At 46.6% G+C, this 20,948-nt stretch overlaps 3 protein-coding genes across 3 annotated transcripts; 2 read left to right on the forward strand and 1 right to left on the reverse strand.

Moving 5' to 3' along the window:
- Positions 1-1,111: 1,111 nt before the first annotated feature.
- dhrs3b (dehydrogenase/reductase (SDR family) member 3b) lies at positions 1,112-12,256 on the reverse strand. Its single transcript, XM_012841130.2, has 6 exons — positions 11,402-12,256; positions 4,385-4,528; positions 3,544-3,663; positions 2,674-2,912; positions 2,004-2,129; positions 1,112-1,657 (listed from the first exon to the last, which is right to left on the reverse strand). Exons 1-6 carry the CDS (start codon positions 11,594-11,596, stop codon positions 1,573-1,575), a joined length of 909 nt encoding a protein of 302 aa, XP_012696584.1. The 5' UTR covers positions 11,597-12,256; the 3' UTR covers positions 1,112-1,572.
- Positions 12,257-14,317: 2,061 nt separating this feature from the next.
- On the forward strand, positions 14,318-17,650 carry aadacl4 (arylacetamide deacetylase-like 4). The gene is made up of 4 exons (XM_012841135.3): positions 14,318-14,660; positions 15,922-16,147; positions 16,240-16,303; positions 16,457-17,650. Exons 1-4 carry the CDS (start codon positions 14,376-14,378, stop codon positions 17,238-17,240), a joined length of 1,359 nt encoding a protein of 452 aa, XP_012696589.2. The 5' UTR covers positions 14,318-14,375; the 3' UTR covers positions 17,241-17,650.
- A 93-nt stretch (positions 17,651-17,743) lies between these two features.
- On the forward strand, positions 17,744-20,926 carry c5h1orf158 (chromosome 5 C1orf158 homolog). The gene is made up of 4 exons (XM_042707710.1): positions 17,744-18,154; positions 19,621-19,731; positions 20,024-20,159; positions 20,536-20,926. Exons 1-4 carry the CDS (start codon positions 18,044-18,046, stop codon positions 20,784-20,786), a joined length of 609 nt encoding a protein of 202 aa, XP_042563644.1. The 5' UTR covers positions 17,744-18,043; the 3' UTR covers positions 20,787-20,926.
- Positions 20,927-20,948: the final 22 nt, after the last annotated feature.

Genomic DNA, 20,948 nt, shown 5'->3' on the forward strand with positions numbered 1-20,948 from the left:
TCAATCAGTCAATACGTCTTGATCCTCGAACCAATGGGGAACATGATGAGAATTACAACTCCCTGACGTGGTGACAGGTTCTCATAAACACATCTCCCCTTTGTGTCTGGTGTGTGTTAACGTATCATGCAGAAATTTCAGGTCAAAAGTTTTGCACCTAGTTGTTGCACTTTGTCCTGAGTCGGGTTCCTAATCATGGCACACATTACTTAAGAGTTTGTTTTGCAAGATGTTTTTTTCCCAGTTGTGTACATTTGTGATTGTTCAGTGGAGCACAGTCATCTGAATTCATAGTTAAACATTTCCAACGAGTCATAAAGTAACCCATAGCTAGGAACAGTTTATTTTCTCTCCCTCTATTATCTTCCAGGCTTATGTAGCTCGGAGCAAAGGGCACATGCCAACCGAAGCCCCAGCAAGCATACCCTGCACATTTTACTCACACAACAGCAACAGCGAGCTGTCCTCAAGTCTCTCTGACACTTTTCTGTCTTTTCTGAGAAAATTAAAAAAGAATGAAAATGAAAATGAAAATAAAAAAGTAAAAGCTACCAATTTAGATTTATCAACTAAAAGATGTCTGACACACAGAGAGAGAGAGAGAGAGAGAGAGAGAGAGAGAGAGAACTGGAAAATGACAGAAATAGGCAGATAAAACAGAAAGGAGAGACTGGACTCAAAGAGAAAAAAGAGAAAGACAGCACAAGAAAAGGTGAATAAGACAGTAGAAGTTTTGACCGTTGAGAAATGAGTATGTTTTGACCGACCGGGGTTTCACTGAGGCCCATGTTTGTGTCCCTATCGGCGAGTCAGAGCCTGGGCTGTTACCTTTGACACTGGCAATCCTCCCTGGGAACCTCCACCTGGAGCCCAGCCCAGCTGACTGTGGCTAAGGCCTCTCCTGCCTGCCTCCCTCTGTGTGTCCATCACCCTATCCACAGGGAAGACCTGAGGCAGATGGTCCATCTCATGGCCTGGCTGCGGGACATCACATCTGCTGAACCCAGCAAAACAAAGCACCCTGCCCATGATCCGTCTACACCCCTCTTATCCATCCTCAATCTCCAAATCTCCAATCATCCGCTGATTAAAAGTCAAATAAACAACCAAATTTACGTTAAAACCTGTATTTTTTTATTCAACAGCTGAATTTACAGACACATTAGTTAATTATTTAAAAAAAAAAAAACATTACAATTATTATACAAACAAACAATGAACTGTCCGCAAACACTAGAGAGGCAGTCTATGGAGCTCTCTCTAGTCTTGGCTCTCACTCATCAAAGGAGAGGCTCCCAGCTTATCATGGCAGACTAGGAAGAGCCACACTGAGTGAAGAAACAGGTGCAGTCTTTTACTGGAAGGAATATCCACATCCATGTCTTCTGAGTGGGGTCGCCGGGAGGAAATCCAGCTCCTAGACGAACTCGATCACACGGGCTAGGGGCTTCCGACGCTGCCAAAATGTCCTGAAGCTTCTTCACTGTTGACCTCTCTGGCATTCAGTTCCTTCCCAAATGTCTTTAGGTTTGGAGCACGATGGGGCTCAAAGCTGTGCTGTGGGCCTGACTCCTATGTCCGCCCCTTGAAAGTGTTCATGCAGGTGTAGCTTCCGGAAAACTTGTGAATCTCCTCCATGGCACTCTGTGGTAAAATGCTAGGACATAAACAAGGCGTTGTTAGAATAGACATCCGGGGATGTACACACACACACACACACACACACACACACACACACACACACACACACACACACAGGCTCACACGCTCGCTCACATGTACATTTGCACGTGCATTCAGAATCGCCAACACAAACAAACACACACAGGCTCACTAACTCACAATCAAACACGCAAACACACACACATACGCACACGCACACTAGTCCACTCACACACACATGCACACACACACATGCACACACACAGACACCCTCACACGCACATTTCCATGCACACACAGACACACACACACACACACACACACACACCATGACTCAGTACCTTTTTAAGATGACCAGCATGTGCATCGTCCAGGGCAGATAGACAAAGGCGGTGTTGGTCTTTACCGCGTCCACCGTGCGCTGGGCCACCACCTCTTGCTTGAGTGGGGGAAAGAGCTGTGGGAACCTGTTTTCAGAAGCAATCCCAGGAAGACGATAAGGAGAAACGTGAGATATGAGAGCACTCTCCGGACCAGCATTGACATGCACATTCGACCGCCGAACAGATGTTTCTATCTCAAGCAGCTCCCAAATGAGCCGAGACACAATGCAGACTCTGAGCCACCGCGGCTCCCAAAGCACAGAAGTGCCACAAGCCATCATCGGTGATTTGATAAGGTTACAAAGAAGTTCACTGTCAGAGATGGAACTGGGACAGTAGCAGGGCAGCACAAGGCCCGAGCTGCAGGGACTCGCTTGGATTGGCCGTTAGCCATCGCAAGAGTCATTTTGAACTCTATACACCATGTATATTTAAAAGATCATGTACATTCTTTGCTCTTGGCAAACATTCTGACTTAACCTGGGTTTCAAAAGGTAGATTCAGCACTCATTCATGGCAGCTACTAGTTGTCCTTGAGTGCACTGTTCTGAATAATTGACTCATTATCTCAGATAGCCATCAGCGAAAGCTCACAAAGCAGTAGCTATTCCAGACATGCGGTCCTCACCTGACTTTCATGCCCTGGAACATGTCCGTGTTGGTGTGGAAGGGCAGCACGGTGGTGCAGCTGACCCCCGGGCAGTCCACCAGCCCCAGGGTCAGGCTCTCCATGAAGGCCAGCGAGGAGGCCTTGGATGTGCAGTAGTCGATGGTGCCCGGGATGGGCGACTGGGACAGGATGGAGTTGATGCAGACCACGTGGCCATTGCGCAGCTCCAGCATGCGAGGAAGGAAGGCCTTCGTCGTCTATACGTGAGAGGAGAGGAAAGGTGAGGAAGGAGGGAGGGAGGTGCAGAGAGGAGAGGAGAGGAGATGAGGGGAGAGGGGGTGGATAAGACAAAGGGAAAAAAAGGAGAAAAGAGGAGAGGTAAGAAGAGAAAAGAATAGAAGCAACATGACTACACTGAATTCCAGCACTAAGCACTTGGCCAGCACACTGACAATACGTCACAGAGCTAACCGCAGATGGGTTGGGGGGGGGGGGTAGATCATGAGGGGATAGCTATTTCTCGAGATGCCTGCAATTCTCCCAAAGTGCGATAAGGCTCGTTTGATACTGTGTCAAACAATAGAGGAGCAGATGCCACCTGTCTGAGGGCCCCAGAACTCCCATTGAGATAATACCCCCTTTCGAAAAATAAAACCTACAAGTACAATAAAAAGCCCTGCAATTTGGAATTTCCCTTGTCACATTTTTCAGCGAATGAGACGGACAAGCCTCAGGAGAGCACTCGAACAGTGGAGTGTGTATGAGTGTGTGTGTGTGAGTGTGTATGAGTGTGTGTGTGTGTGTGTGTGTGTGTGAGTGTGGTTTTATGCTGATGCCGCAGAGCACTCTTGTTTTTTACCCCCCTCACACACAGAGGCTGGTACTCACCCAGAATTGGCCCATTGTATTGATGTGCTGGGACTTGAGCAGCACGTCGTCATCGCTGTCTATGAGGCTTTTACCGTGGACCACCGCCGCATTATTTACCAGGATGGTCACATCTCCCACCTTGCAGATTTATGTGATCAAACAGAAATAGGCATAGAGAGAGAGAGAGAGAGAGAAACAAAGAGGGACAGAGATACATAGATTGAGAGACAGATAGAGAGAAAGAGAAAGAGAGCGAACAGAAGTGAGTAAGAAACACATTTACTGAATCTCTTCCTCAAGACCACCTCTAAGATTAAGCTTATGATGTTCCAGACCAAAAAAAAAAAAGCTTATCAATTTTCTTTCTTATGTCAGCTTTTTAAAGCAGTAGCGCTGACACGCTGCTCCTGAGTCCTTATCTGCCTCAGACATTTCAAGTGGGGAGTAATCTATATCCAGCCCGGGGACGTGGAGATCAGGCCACTACAAACCTGAGCCAGCAATACACTGGAGAGACACACAGTGGGAGAGTGTGGGTGGTTGTGTGAGAGTGTGTGGGTGGTTGTGTGAGAGTGTGTGGGTGGTTGTGTGAGAGTGTGTGGGTGGTTGTGTGTGTGTGTGTGTGTGTGTGTGTGTGTGTGTGTGTGTGTGTGTGTGTGTGTGTGTGTGTGTGTGTGTGTGTGTGTGTGTGTGTGTGTCTGTGGAGGACCAACAGTTAAACTTTTCCCTCCCACTGCTCTGTCACTAAAAGCTCTCACTCCTGCCTGACCCCCTTCATCAGAGCAATGACATTTTTGTGACCGGAACATTCTTAATGACCCCTGCCCCTGTGTCCCGCAAGGCGTCTTGACACACATACCTTCTCCCTGACCACCTTGGCCTGCCTGTAGACCTCCTCACGGTTGGCCACGTCGCAGATGAAGTAGTGGCACTCCGTGCCCGACTGACTGAGATCCTCTGCCGTCTCCTTCAGGCACTTCTCTGTGCGACCCCATAGGATGACCTAGCGGAGTGAGAGGAGTGAGAAAAAACTTAGGCAGGGAGAAAGAAAAGGCCAAAGAAATATGTGGAGCCCACACAGCAAAGTCATTCTTTTGTGTGATGGTTTCTTTTAATCCTATTATTGCAGCACTTTGGAGGGGTAAGTGCTTGGAACACTTGAGTTGTGTTTTTAAAATGACAAACAGACAGTGTGCAGTCGGTGCAAGGTCCTAAAATAACAATTATTATAACTCATTTTCACACTTCCAAGATTGAAAGGCAAAAGACGGAACCATGCTTTCATGGTCCGTGGCCATGAATCTAGGAAAGGAGGACTATAACTGCGCTGTGATAATGCGACGCATGCACGGATACACAAATCACATTCCATCACTGGAGTCCTTCAGTGAACTAGCCCTTATTATTGTAAGAGGACTCAATGAGCGGCCATACATCCATCAGTGCATTCAAACGGTAAGTATTAATAGATAATTACATTTGCAATGATAAATTGTTTAGTTGTGATGTTGAACCATAAAGACAGAGCAATGGTGTTTAAAAAGCCATTTAGCAGAGAGAAATGATGGCCCCTTACACGGTTAATGCCTGGAAAGCCACTGAGGTCACAGCTAAAATGGACACTTTGTGAGAAATAGAGACAGACAGAGGACAAAAAAAGAAAACAGACATTTTACTCCTGACCTCCAAAGCCAAATTGCCACAGACAGATAGAGAGAGAAGGAAAAAGACGGAGAGAGAGAGAAGGCTACACAAGAACGAAAGCGAGGGAGGGGGTGCCATTTGTTTAATGAATGTCCTCAGCATCTGCTACCATTAAAAAATGTGCTTCGCTAATCTTCCGAATGCCATTGGGTCCTGGGGGACGCGTGGGACAGAAGAGCGTCTTTCATGGTGAGAACAGAGGGGCCATTTTGGCCGGCCACACACACTTTTTTTTTACAAGAAGGTTTGGGGGGGTGGGGATTAGTGTCGAGATGAGTGAGAGGACGGCCCGGCTTGGGAGGCCAATAAAAGCGCACGGCCATCTGAGCAGGAGGCACCGGTGGGGGGCACTGATTGGGCAATTAGATCTGTCAGTCTCCGGGGTCACGGAAAGGTAATGAAATCAGGGATGTGCCCTCCTCCTCAGCCCGGCTCCCATACACACACACACACACACACACAAACACACACACACACACATTCTCTGGGAGATTACACAGGCCGTTGGAAGTGTGAGCCCCTGGTGATCCCAGCTCTGGGAGCCTGGAAGTGGGCCGTGTCAAGAGAGGGGCATAGGCCAGGCTGTACAGCTGGAGCCCTGCCAGCCAGTGAGTGTAATGTTTTGGGGAGAAACTCATGTAGAAAATGAGTGTGTGTGTGTGTGTGTGCGCGTGTGTTTGCATGCGGGTGTGTCTATGTGTGTGTGAGTGTGTGTGTGTGTGTGAGTGAGTGTGGGTGTGAGTGAGTGTGGGTGTGAGTGTGTGTGTGTGTCTGTCTGTGTGTGTGTGTGTGTGTGTGTGTGTGTGTGTGTGTGTGTGTGTGTGTGTGTGTGTGTGTGTGTGTGTGTGTGTGTGTGTCTGTGTATAAGAGGGAGGAAGTAGACAAGAGTGTCTGTGTTTTTGGGTGGGTGGGTGTTGAGAGAGGCAGTGAGTGAGTGTGAGAATGAAAGAGAGAATGCACATGCTCTCTAAAATCAGTGCAATGTGGACGACACATAACCACTGTATACTGTAAACAAGCAGCAAAACTGGTGTATCGGGATAAAAACAACACGGAATAGATAACACACTTTCATTTCCACTCTTCCATAATGGTAAAGTCACAGGTGTTGTGTACACCCACCTGACTATATTACACAATACTATAGAAAGCGAACTTCCGTGAGACGTGTGAAACACGCGAGACCGAATATGACATAGAATTCAGAGGCGGCAAATCCAGACTGTTGTGAAGTCATAGCTGAGACTTTGGGCCTTAATTTCATAGGGATTAGCAAGTAACTGCGCAGTCAGAAAAGGCAGGGATACCTATATTTACTCATTTCCTTGACACAAAGCAGGACGCAGTCAAGCATAAATGGATTGAATTTTTGATGGATGTGGTAATGAAGTAACTCTTTATCAGCCAGTCACAATGATTTGACCATACCTTACTAACACAGGTAAGTTCACACAGAGCTCTGTCATTGTTCTAAAACACATTTCCATTGACGAACGGCGTGGTTTACATCAGAGGAGACGGAGGTTCTGCCCGACTTCAAATCATTTAAAAGTTTCACAGAAAAAGGTGTTGCTTTGGAGGAACTAATTTATACATGGAACTCACATGTCTGTGCGCGGACAAACCCCAGCATTGCGCTGACCCTCCCATGTTTACGCTCAGAATCTTACTCATGTTATGAATTTGGACACAATGATTTTGCCAAGTCATTAAATCAGCTTTAGGTCATGCACGGCGGACTGCGCTTGTTGCCAGCCATGTTGCACATCAATTAAATTAGGGCCCATTAGCTAGTTAGTTAGTAACAAGGCACCAGTCGAATTGCATCACGTCTCTGTTGAGAGAGTTCTCTTCCTGCATCTGAACATTTGTTTGGTTCACTGCATCATCATTTAATGTCATGATCAGTCACAGCACGTTAATCCTATGGTTCCAATTCCCACTGGGGCCATGGGAGAAGATTATCGTTAATGTTACTAGGTCGCCGGTAAATATATTAACGGTTTGAAATGTACCGTATTGCTCCCATTCCCCCATGACACCATTGTGGCATAATAGTGACAAATTAACGGCTTTCAGAGTCAGTGGGAATGGGGGACTGAGAGATCACAGGTCTCACTGCTGAGTCCAGGTTCACAAAACTTTTTAAAAAACACAATGGCAGTGCCCAGAGTGGTTGCCATTATTTCATCTTGGTCATGGCTCGCTTCGACAACTTACTGTTTTAAATATTTGGCCTCTGGGCTGGTGGAAAATTCTAGACTGTGCTCATGCTGTGGTTAATGCTTGGGAGAATTTATATTTTTTCCACGTGCTTCAAAGAAAATATGTTGCCATCAGAAATGATGGTCATAACTCATATACCCCCTGTGTGACCTTGAAATGGAGTGATGAGGATACGCTATTTGCAAATACTGTGCTCCAGCAGTGCTCTTGTATACCTTGAGCACTTAAGCCAGGGCAATTTAATCAGCCTCTTCAATATCAAATTCTCTGAAACCTCTCAAGTTTCCTCAGGCAGTGGGCCCTCGCAAGGTCAGGTTGACTTGCATAATGGGGACGTTAAGAGGCAGAAACATGAGGTGAGATGTTTGCTTTGGGGTCTGCTGTATCCGAGGGGAGATGAGAGAAGCACATTAGATCAGAGTGATTTGCAGTTGTCAGTTTCATGACCTCACTATAGGGGCTTAACTTTAATGGACTGCTCTTGGCCTCTCTTAAATCAGCCTTTGTTGCCTAACCCTTAATTGCTTTGTTTCATTTGCAAGTCTGCTGGCATGATTGTTTTAAAGGACGGCTTAGGATAAATAATTATAACGGGATTTGGAGACAACCTGATATTTTCTTTAGGGAAAGAGAGAGAGAGAACACACAAGGTGGCATTCAACACAATCCAATTATGTGATTCGCCATGCACACATTTGCAAGCCTTATCAGACTGACTCCTTAGAGTAAGCAACGGGTGACGGCATCGCATTAGCATAGAATAAAAGCAAACAGCCAGGTTTAATCCCATCATGCTAAAGCACACAATGACTCACTTGATGAAACGTGAATGTTTTTAAATAATAGTTTGCAAAGTTTTCTTTTAGTACTTCCTTTGGCCCCATCACTGTGGATTTTTTCTTCTTCTAACTTTTTCTTCCTTGTCTTCAGATTGGGATTTCTTATTGGTCATGCAGCGATGCAGTCTTCCATTGTCAGGAAAATGAATTTCTTTCTCCCCCTTCTTCTTCTTATTTTGTAATAGCCCCCCTCATCCTCCACCTAAACCCCACTCATTGTTGTGTAAGGGAGGTGGTCTGGGGGCGGGTAGTAGAATGGGGTGGGTGGAGGGGGGTATAGAAAGACAAGGGGCAGCGGGAGTTCAGGAGGCAGTCGCCTGCCGCTGTCTCATTAGTGCAGAGACAGTGGGGTCAGCTACGGGGCAATACCCAGCTGGGAGCAGCATGCTCTCTGCCACCCCCCCCGCCACCCCCCACACCCCTATTACCCCCCTTCCCCCACCCAAAACACGCTCACACTCCACTCGCCCATTTACATAGCCCTCGCTGACTTCCTTATCAACTCGCTGCCGGCCCCGCTGCTTCTGGTGCTGGTGCTTGTACCGTGGCAGGCCTGTCAATCAGGCCCCCAGGCTGGATCAGATCTGCAGAACTTTATACGACACCGCATCGCAATAAATTTAAGCTTGATGCTGTCAGCTTCTACCATTTCAGAGTCAGTGGTAAGAGTTTCAACTTGACTTTCACTGCTTTGTTTTTCTTCTTCTGGTTGTTGCTTTTCTTTTCATTTCAGTCCAAGCAGATGTAACCTACAGACGCTGTAAATCTTTCTGTGGCGGTTATTTCGCTCTTGCGGTCTCTGCAAATAGCAGCAGTGTTTTCTTCTCTCCCCCTTTCTTCAGCAAATAAAGCACAGCTCCCCCGAATCCGTTACCCCTCTTAAAACAACTTTTTAGTGACCCCCACTCTGCTTCTCTCTCACACGCGTGCTACTCTGCCAAGCTGGAGAACAACAGCTCCTAAATGAAACGGCTCTCAGACTAGATGTTTGACTGGCCTTTTCCCCCCCTCTCCCACGTCCCGAGGGTGCAATTATGACGTGTGTCCCATCTCCTTTTAGCATTTCTGAAGAGAAGGGATAATTGTGAGGCCCTACTGACAAAGGTGTTGTAACCAAAGGCTTCACACCTTGACAATGCCCAGCAATGAGGTGCTGACAACATGGTAGCTTCCTTTGTCGTGCAGCTGTAAATAAGGAGCTTTTAAGGGCGGATGGTATTTTTGGGTTGCTGACCTGCAGACATAACCAACAGCACAAAGAGACCCGGCCTCACATTTTTTGATGCACAATGATGACCCATTTCTTTGTAAGAACCCACCAGGCGAAATGTTTTAACTAGAGCTTTTATTTATAGCAGCAACCAAGTTGGCAGCAAAACCACAGTCTGATTTTCCAGCTCTCCACTCACACAATGGGTGCAAACATTTCAAAAGGATGATAAACACTGACACAGTGTGAAAACACACTGACTATGTACTTCACACTAAAGCGCGTAATATCATGTCCACAATCATTGGGGCAAAATAGACATGACTTCACTTCTTCCTATGGAAGCACAGTGAGGAAGCATAGTGAAAAATATAGTATGGAAGTATAGTAAGACTTTAGAAAGACCAAACAAATTAAAACTGGAGAACTTTGTGCCATTTTGAGTCAGAGTCACTCTAACGAGGCCTTGTGCACTTCTAACGCACCAGCGTTTCTCGGTCACACAGGGCTCAAATGAAGCGCACGTTGGTGGGAAGAGTAGAGCTATTTATAACTTGTTTTGACTGGTGGGACAGCTGCCACATTTCAGCCTTCCTCCTCAAAAAGCCTCGGCAGGCAGGGCCCTCGTTTCACGGCCGCGCGGCACATTTAGACCCGCTCACCCGGAACACGACGGTCGGGACGGTAAAGTCATGTTATGTCTTTACAGTAAGCACAGACGAGGCGCTGGGAGTCGGCCTTTAGGAGGGAGGGACAGGCCACAGGGCTCCTGTCTGAGAATCAAAGGCCTTTGTGGGGACTTGTTGAGTTTAGTGTTTCAAGTGCCATCTGGACCAAAGTCAATGTTGCTGCCAGAAAACTTTACCGGGGATTAGTGGCTTCCGTGTTTGTGGCTTTAGTGCTGATGGGAAAGCCAGCGAGACCGGGGTCATGATGGCTGGATCTCTATTGTCACTCTGTCCCCTAGGCTATTGGTCTGTGTACATTGCGTCAGCAGAGAGGGACCTTTTATGCATTTTGGAGATGCCCTTTGCATGACCCAGTTGGTATGCAATTTGAACCAGAACTGTTCTACGTTTGTCTGCTTAAGGGTTATGACCTTTGCATCCATATTACATTATCAGAGCATTTGAGTATGACTTGATCTGATGGGAGAATGATACAGAGATGGAAGATATATAAAGTAGCACATTTTCGTTGAGGATGTGAGCTTAACCTCTGTGATTTATATTATAACCACTTATGATATCAGCTACTGTACATTTTCAAATTTAAACTTTCGTCACCTTTTCACACAAACACTACAAGGCAGTTGTATAAACCTGGTTTCTGAAATCATAGACTACAGCCTCATTAATATTTAGTCCGCCCCCTCGCTCACTCACCTTTGCACAATATCAAGTTTACGCAATACGCAGCTACGTCCAAAATAGACTGCCATTGACCACCGTGAGCCTCTGCGCGTTCAAAGGTTCCTGTTGCATTGCCTACGCCTATCACATGCCGCTCTAGTTGTTGAAAGCATGTCAGATACTGTCTTTGGATACACAATGATACAGTACCATGAAATTCAATGTATTCTGTGTCTGATGCAGAAACATCTCGACGTAAGGGACGAACTGTACATGCTTGTAAGCCACGACTCACCTGTAAATCTACGTCTATCACAAAACTGCCACTGCCACCACTTAAACGAACACGGCTGTTATTGCAACAAGCAAGACACCACAAGTTCCATCATGACAAGGAAATTATGTGAGATACCTATCGGTGAACACGCCAATTGTCTTTGATTATCATTACAGATGGTAAGTTACATGCGCAAGTGATCTACTTACGCTGATGGGTTGTGACATAAACTGTCACGAAAATGTCCTTACTTGACAGTGATATTTACCTTCTTTGCCCCCTGTTTGGCAAACTCCGTGGCCAAGTGCCGTCCGATGCCCCTTCCTCCGCCTGTGATCAGTACAATTTCCCCGGCTAGACTTCTCCTCCTGCTCGGTAGCAGCCAGCAAACGCTCGCCTTGACTGTGTAGTAGAGGATCTGGATGAGGAACAGCACAACGCAGCCCAAAGTCTTCAGGTCCATCTCAACTCAGGTTTCCTTGCTTCCCTGCGCACCAAATGTCAGCGTTTTGAATCCTTTCGACAGCTAACCGATATTCTCTGATGAGGTGTTGCTTACCTTTCAAGACAACACAAGGCTCGTAATATTCTGATGTTTTAATGACACGCATATATCTTGCCTACGTATCTGAACCGTGCATTATTGCTGTGCGTTGCAACCAGTGCGCACTGAGTCGTAGCAACAGTAATCAAGCCTGCTCAGCGGCGGAACAGACCTATTCTCATTCCGATTTGGGGCGTGCGGGACTCATTCAATCCACAGACATTTCACATAGGTCGCGCTCTTTATTGAGTGCTTGGAATAAATTTCGTCGCCCGAAGCACATTCATGTTAGAACAAATTCTCAACGTAGAAGGCGAAATCCAGTCTCCACAAGTAAGCCTCGATCTGCTGGCACAAGTGCCCTGTGCTACGCTTTCGTACGAGACGTTATCGCCACAGTTCTTTCTGAATCACCACTCGAAACTCCTCCTCAACCCCTTCAGTGGTAGAAACTATTGTATCTGATGGAAGTCTTACAGGGACCATTAATCCTGATTGACAGTTTGAGTACTGAGGAATATTGCTTTGTGGAGTGTCCGCTGAGTGGCTGTCTCTCGTCCGCCTGTGTCCCCACCCCTAGAGACACTGCTACGGGCTAGTTTGTGTTCAAGTACACGCATGTACCCCCTGTCCCACCCACATTATTCAAAAGAGCTGACATAATTCTTGAACAGTTCAGACACCCTCTGTTTGTCAATGGAGTAAACAGTGGATTTAGCCTAAGACTTCTTTCTTAGTTCTGGTCACTGTGTTTGTCTTCTCACTCAGTTTTTGTCAGAAACTTGAAACGCGCCCAAATGTATCCGAACGTAAAAATACACACACGAAAAGCGATTTACCGACAGTATGCTTCAGGACAAGAGCTGACTTGACTGACAGCAAACTGATGTCTGAGAATCTGATGAGCTAGCATTTTTTTTTCCAAACCAAACTGGTCTGACAGGCTTATGTTTCATGGTGTAGAGATTAGAGTTTCATACTGTGTTTGAGCAATACTATTTCGTGTTCTGTCTATGTATCTGTGCAGAAAGATTTAACATAACATATATTTAACCCCACATTACAATAGTGCAGCACATGATTTAGAAGGAATCTTTCAGGGGGAAAAAATTATACAGTCAGACAAGTCATCTGACCAAATTCCAGTCCCACCACTTACTAAGAGAGAAAGAAACATTTCCAGGCTTCTATCAGCATCCCTGCTGGTCTACTGAGTTGCTGCACACACAGAGTGACATATTAGAAGGCGTTGAAGGCTGGCGTTAATGACATGACGGCATGAGGTGTGGCTGTTGACAGGTTGTTTCACTTCAGTTACAATTTCACCTCACATACGACACATGGCGCCTTCAGAGCAAGCCCTGCAAAAAGAGCTGGCGAAACAGGACAAAAAAATGGACATTGACACAACAGGCCTTCGCTCTCTCTCCCCAGCACTTCAAAATATAACCCCCACCCCCATACACCCATCCCACCCCCATATCCTCCACATCCCCACCCTATCTCCACCTCCTGTGACAGGGGGAGATTAAGAGTGAGCCATTCCCAAGGAGCTCTGGCGTGCTGTGCCCAGAGACCTTTATAAATGCCTCTTAAAGTCATGCAGTAAATCCAGCAGCCGCCATGGAGATCCCAGAGTGTGATTTTTCGCCTGCCCCACTGGCTTTTTTCTCCCTTTTTTACTGGGCGAAGCAGTGTGGAAACCTCTCCGGGAAGCCGGGCTGGGTTTTTTAAAATGCAGACTCACAATGGCGGCTTTGTGCTCTGTCTTCTCTGCTTCGCAGGGATAGCTGCAAGTGTCTGCAGGGAGGGCAGGGGGAAACAGCAGGCCAAGCTGTGGAAAATTGTGTCTGGGTCGAAAAGTGCTGGACAGGCCCTCACTTCAGAGGTAGAGGTCTCCAGTTCCTGACTGGAGATGCCAAAAACAATAACCTGGAGAGTGAGGCGAAATAAATCAATGAAAAATCCTTCACATGAGTGAATGAAACCCAATGTTAACTGTAATTGCATGTGAGAGGGCATTTGTTCCATGCAGTCACCAGCCAAAGCAGACATGTTCATTTATACACACACCCTCCTCCTCTACATGAAGAATCCTTCATCTTTCTGAGTGTCACTGCCATCTACAGATCAACAGGAAAAGCTCACTCAGTGGAGCCATGTGCAGCCGGTCTGTCAGGTGGAAGCCAAACAGCACTAGATAGAGGGCATTTGGGCGATGCCTCAGTGCGTTATTAAATCACATTTCACTTTAAATTCAAATTTCACCAACATGCACACTAAATGTTTAGGATGGTTCAAATCACCACTGTTTGTAAAGAGCTGAATATTTAGCCTAAAGCTTTCTACTCCATGAAGTCATGTGGCTCAATGAAGCCATGTGCAATTGCACAGTCATTGGAAAACCAAAATGCACCTTGATACAGTGTATTGATTAAATAATGATTGAAGTTATGATACATGAATTGACGTTTCATCAATGTGAAATGTAATTATTTTGTATAGCAAATATAGAATTTTGTGTGGAGGGACACTACAGGTTCTCTTTGCCTCACCATAAAAAGTGACCTTGTACAATTTACAGAACATGTAGCCAAACCTCTGGGCACTCTGTAACCTGGCAAATCACTTGTGTCTACGCACTGACTGGCCCAGTCACTGCTGGTCGACTCCTGCCAAAGTCAGTTTAAGGGCAGTAATGGGAGTGGACTTTAATTCACAGGAGGAGGGCCTGCCTGGGTCTGGAAAGGGGAAAAGAAAACCTTATCACTACCCGTTAGCATCTGTTAATCTGAATAATCCTGCAGCTTCGATGGATATTGGGATTGCAATTTTCATCATTGGCCTGGGAGCCCTGGCTGCTGCCTTCTGCCTCTTGCTAATTGGTTTAGTGTACTCCGAGCTGATGGACTGCGACGTCCCGCACGGAGTCTCGGCGAAACTCCACATGGTTCACTGCCTGCTCGTCGGAGTGGCCGTCATTGTAAGTGCCCCTTCCGCCGGTCTAACGCGATGCGTAATTTGATGTGGAACGCCATAGCAAATCTTGTCAGGCCACATCTGTGTTGAAAGCAAATGTGTGATCTCACACCCTTTTGACAGAGCAGTTAATGTGCGCTTTGAGAGAGTGGCTGAATGAGATTTACTGTGGCGTGTCATTCTTGTGTGAGTGTGTCTGTCTGTGTGTGTGTGAGTGAGTGAGTGTGTGTGTGAGTGAGAGTGTGTGCCCTCGGGAGCGTATAGAGGTTAGTGCAGAGATAAGAGGCGAGCCGCAGGGACTGCTGCGACGCCAGTCCCTCTCCCTATGTGTATTCTTAGTGCTCATGGGAGAAAGCTTGTTAAAGCTTGTCAAGGTTGCTGCAAAGTCTGACAGTGTTGCACTGGAACTTCAGCGAAACAGTGTCAAAGTGGGGCAGCACAGAGGGTACTTTCCTTTCTCATTTCTGTTCACTTCATGTCTCAAGTTACCGGCTGTAATATTAGTCAAGAGAAAGAGCATCTGTTCATATCAAATGAGAGATTTTCCTTTTCAATTATTCATGTTTGTCATTTAAAACGGATGTCAGACATTTTTCTTAGAAGTTAATAAATAATTCCCTTGATGCACTGTGTAACTCAACTAGTAAAACAACGTTCTCACAACACCAAGGTCATGGGATTTCCGTGGAGAACACATACAGCTCAAGTATGTACTGTATTCTATCTGTACTGCAAGTTGCTTTGGAAAAAGTGTGCTTTGTGCAGAAGTTTGGGTACAGTACTGTAGCGAGACAATGTTTCTTTGGCTTCAAGCCATTTAGTTTGAAGCAAGACAAGCAGGAAACACACATAGGAGAACTCATAACTCAATGGGACAACAACAGGGCAGATCAACATTCACATTGGCGGACACATTAACCTTAGACAAAATTATAACAGTTACACACACTAACATCAGACATTACACATACACTCTTACTAGACACAAAAGGGATATCTAATCTCAATGCTAAGGCTAAAACAACACCAACAACAACACACAGTCCAATGCTCGAGGCTTGTTGGAAATTCCCCAACAAACCACAGTACTAAATTAATAGATACTGAATGACTGCAGGATCTCTCTGTGCCATCTATTACATGCTCTATTATTCTTGGGCAAAAGAGGACAGAAAATAGTGTACGAAGCAAAATGTGTTTTCATTTGCATAGTCATGCATCACACACAGCTCTTGTTGATTACATCTGCTGAATCATCTCGCCAGGGCAGGATCCTAGACCGTCTTGGCCTGTGTAATCAGGTCCGCTTCACACGATGGTGCACAGGCCTCATCATGTTCCGCAGGAGGCCGGTTCCGGACGGGCTCCGCATCAAGGACCTGACCTTCGCCGAGGTGCCAGTGCGGGTGTATGAGCCGACAGCACCCTGCTCGGGCAAGAGGAGAGGCTTGGTCTACTTCCATGGGGGAGGCTGGGTTTCTGGCAGTATAGGTGAGCATCGTCATCTTGGAATAAGGACATCATAGCAGTACTGAAAGTGGTCCTTCTCAGTCTGAGCCAGTTTGTGCCTCCTCTCTTCTCAGATACCTCAGAGGAAGTGTGTAGGTACATCGCCACGAAGAGTGAAACCACTGTAGTGTCTGTTGGGTGTGTTACATATTTAATTATTTCTGTTGACAGTGTACCATGTAACTACATGCTATCTTTCAATATGCTTTGAAGTAGTTGCTGAATAGCTATGCCCTTTGCTGGTTATTTCTATGTGCTCTTTAGTGGCTATGTTCTTTTTCTTCCCTGCAGCTACCGACTTGCCCCAGAGCACAGGTACCCCACCCAGTTGGACGACTGCGAGGCCGCCACCTGCCATTTCCTCTCGGTGGCCGCCGCCAGCTTCGGGGTGGACCCTGGCCGGGTTGCGGTGGGTGGGGACAGCGCAGGTGGAAACCTGGCGGCGGCCCTGTGCCAACGTCTGGCCGGGCGACAGGAGGGGCATCTGCTCGCTCCCTGCGCTCAGGTCCTCATCTACCCGGTGCTACAGATGGCAGATTTCAACCTGCCCTCGTACCAACAGAACCACGCCGTGCCCATACTGCTCCGGGCGCGCGTGGCCTTCTACTTCCTGCAGTACCTCTGCGGAGAAGCGTACGCCTGCCAGGACCTGCTAGAGGGGAAGCATGTGCCCGCTGAGCTCCAGCTGCACTATGGGCGCTGGCTCGACCCCGCCGACCTGCCCGCGGAGATCAGAGAGCGGGGCTTCAAGCGGCAGATGCCCTCGGCGTACGACTGTGAGCTCTACCACTGCGTCAAAGCCGGGCTGGGCGCTGAGGTGTCCCCTCTGCTGGCAGATGCTGACGCACTGCGTGCCGTGCCACCGGCTTTCATCCTCACCTGCGAGCACGACGTGCTGAGGGACGATGGCATTTTCTACAGCAAGCGGCTGGAGCGCCTGGGCGTGCCGGTCACCTGGCACAACGTGCCCGACGGCTTCCATGGGATCATCAACTTCTATAACCAGGGCTGCCTGTCCTTCGCCACTGCAGAGAGGGTATTAGAGAGTGTTGTCGACTATGTGAAAACACTGTAGAGAAGTGAGACGGCTGGTGTGGCTTGATTAATGTGTACTGGGGTTGTTATTGTGTCAGTGTGACTCGAGTCACGCTGCGTCCGTCTGGCCAAAGAATTAAGTTGACATGCAGGGTAAGACAGTGAATGCTTTGATGGTACAGTCAATGATTTGTGGACCAAAGGTCAACTTTCCTTAATAAGGCTGCATTAAGAAACTTCAAATAGATTATTTATGTTATGAGAAAATGTTTTCCATTTTCCATTTTCCTTTTTCACTGTAAAGTAACATTCTTGTAACCATTGTGATGTAATGCTATTTACTTTGCTACTACCAACTGTCAGGATTCCATTCAACCACTTTTTAATGTTTTTGTTTTTCTTGTTACTATGACAAAGGAACAGTAATAAACGAATACATATTTTAGAGTGTATTAAAAACATCTATTTCTGTTTTGTATAGAGCCAAAACATTTATAGAGGCAATAAATATTCTGTGTTCGATCCACCGGGAATGGATTCACCAGTTTAGAATGCACAATTTAAACAGCTTGTTCCTACTGCACTGTTAAATTACATTCATTTTACCCCTGAAGAGAGATGCATAACATAAAAAGGACTCCCCAAGTCTCAGATAGCTTGTTCCTAGTTCAGCTTTCTGCATGTTTGTTGTGTCCATGGCAACAGAGCATTCATTCCTCCCCTACTGTCCTATCTATGTCACAATGGCTGTGTAATGCTATGTACATTCACCTGTTTGAATGGCTTTAACTATGCTATAGCTGTCAGGAGTTACTCGTAGATGTGCGGTATAGTTACAGCAGCATGTGGAGAAAAGAAAAGAGCTATGATAAATGGACCCAGCCTGGTTGGAGGATAGAACAGAAGTATGCAAACAGAGTGCTAATTGGTAACTGGGTGGAAAACAGACTGCAGGTAGGATGCATATTTGTGGCCAACGAGAACGTTACCACCCACTGTTCCTGGGTGTGATAAACATATTCTGTCATGCATAAAGTATCTTTTATATTTCTCTGTGATCAGTAAGTGGCACATTACTGCATAATAGTTAATTTTACTCTCATTGATTGAAACATTTCCCTGAGAAAAAAAATATTGTGATCTTCCATCTCAATTTGTTGCAGTTTTGAGGTATAATATATTTCACAAACCTTTTCTATTTCTGTTTTAAAAACAGGCAGCATTTTTGACAGACAATACACATGTAGCCTACTTTATGTCATGTCAATTCTGTGTGTGTCAATGTTCTCAGAACACTCTGTGTCTCAATCTGTGTACCATTTGATAAGTGGGCATTTAGTAGAAATCAGGCCTTTGTATTTCACAGTATTTTAAAGAGGAGCATGACTGTGTGATTACTTCAAGTAGTTTGACTGAGCAGGGCTTAAAGGGTCATGGTTTAAAGTGATTTTGGCTGAAGGGTGCTGAAATCCTGTTCAGGCCTGCCACTCAAATGTGAGCCGTGGTAGAAAAATGCACACCTTTGCCAGTAGGTGTCTTATGACCCGCTAGTACTTCAAATTTATAATTCAGAAACTTGACAGCCTTTTCTAAAAGAGCCTGCTAATAGCTGGAGGTTAAGTAACTCTTTTGGTGGCCATTTATGATCCATCAATTTTCCACCAAATTATATTTTTATGCACCCTATAGGATTTAATTGAGTTAAGTTTTTTTTTTTTTTAAATGTTCAAGTGAATATGGACATTGCCAGCTTCATTCATTTAATGTAATTAATGTCAATTTGGATTTCACTTTTAAAACATAACTAAAAAAAACATCCACATTTACAACATAAAACTGGCATTCATTAACCTGCAGATTGTGCCACCAATCCACTAAAAACGCAACAGTGTCAGGGGACACAGAGCGAGGTGACTGTCACAGAAGCAAAGAGGTATCTACTGGGCTAATCACTCTCCCACTGCACTAGGCAAGTGCAAGTGCAGTGAGTCTGGCCTTTTGTTCCGTATTATAGCGCAGAGCAGACTCACTAATGCTTGCGTGGCATCTGGCCAGAGGACCTGAGCAGCACTTCAGTTCAGTTTGTAGATCCATGCAAAAGTGATTAGCGACTCTGCCTCCAGCCTCGGTCAGCAGTAGACAGAGGGGGTGTGAGCACAGGAGACAAAAAGCCAAATGACATTGATGTGCTCCGGGAGGGGTGGGGGTGAGGGGGGGTGGTGTCTGTCCGAGAGGTAGGGATGTTTTGTCGATCGATGTGTGGGGAATGCATGATGTGAGAGTGCTGCTTAGCTCAGGCGCTTGGCGGTACTGATCGGTCCCACCCATTATTCTTCGCAACACTGTCCTGGTGTCATCTCAATGGATCTCTGTCTCTGTCCACCCCTCCTACCCCCATCACAAACACTGCTTCTCCCCAGTTCACCAGGGAATGCAGGACGCCTAACAGCACCAACCGTCTAGACTTCCGGCCACAGTGGGACTACCAGCCAGACACCTTTGTGCAACGAACGGCCCTGCGCAGAGGAGAGGTTTGCCCAAGCCTATTTTTGTCCCTAACAGATATCCTTATTCCTTGTCTCAGTGGACAGCAGCCTTCCTGGTATAAGCTTGGGTGAAAGGCAGCAAGCCATTCCATAGTTTATGTTCAATGTCACTACAAATCGTAATGTATGCATTTGTTTTTCACCTTATCTTACTTTTAACAAGATAGTGAGCAATGTTTACCCAGTTTTCATATCGGACCATCTTTTTAAAAATCCCTGTAACTGTAGTTCCCCTTTAGAGAGCCTAGCCTGGCTTGTTCATTATTCTGCATTACAGGGCCTTCCCACAAGGCTGCTGCTGGGCCACCATGGCACGCCCACCTCCCACTTCCTGGTCACCCAGTATGACGAGATGTACAGGTGGAGGGGCGACTCCACCATGCCCAAGCTGCGGTCTGACCATGTAGCCAAAGGTAACAGTATGGAGCATTTGTGAAAACGGCAAAGTGTGGTATAGTAGAAGTATCATGGGCGGCGTGTGGTTAGTGCTACATTTATGATATAGACATAACATGCGCAACTGTGTGATCTTGTGTTCTATGTGAAAAAGGTTTTTTGTCATTCTAGAGGATAAGTAACTAAAACTCTTTTCACCTGAAAGTGATTTAACACTCCCTCCTAAAAAGGTTGCTGTTGTTTAACATTATTGGAAGGAGAGGCACGGATGCCTTTAATTCGTTCCAAATCTGTCAGTGGTTTAATTAATGATTGCAGAGAGAGGAGCAGCTGAGTCCCTCCCAACACACTGTTCCCCCCCTCCCCCCCCCCCCCCCCAACTCTCCTCTCCAGTGCCTCCCACCAACTTCGGCCTGGTGGAGGCGAAGAAGCGGCAGTGGAGTGAGGAGTCCTCCTCGCTGAGCTCCTACCGCTCGGCCTACCTGCCGCCCCCGCTCTCTGCCCTGTGCCATCCCCGTCACGCCGGCTTGCCCAGTGGGCAGAGCCACGGCGCCCAGCGACCTCTCCAGCCACCCCAGCTCATTCAGCTCCCTCAGCTCCCAGGAACTGGAGGGCAACCTGCACTGGTTCAGACCAGCGCCTGACGTCCTGGTCAGCGCAAGGCCTCTTCTGCCCACTCCGGCCTCTGGTCTATGGGGCAGACACAACCCAGAGTGATGGCCTCAGCTGTTTCCCATGGACTCTTGTATTTTAATGATTACAGAATTAGCTCTCAAATACTGAAAGGTGATAAAAGCATATTTGTA

This window comes from Clupea harengus, chromosome 5, assembly GCF_900700415.2.
Source record: "Clupea harengus chromosome 5, Ch_v2.0.2, whole genome shotgun sequence".
NCBI lineage: Eukaryota > Metazoa > Chordata > Actinopteri > Clupeiformes > Clupeidae > Clupea > Clupea harengus.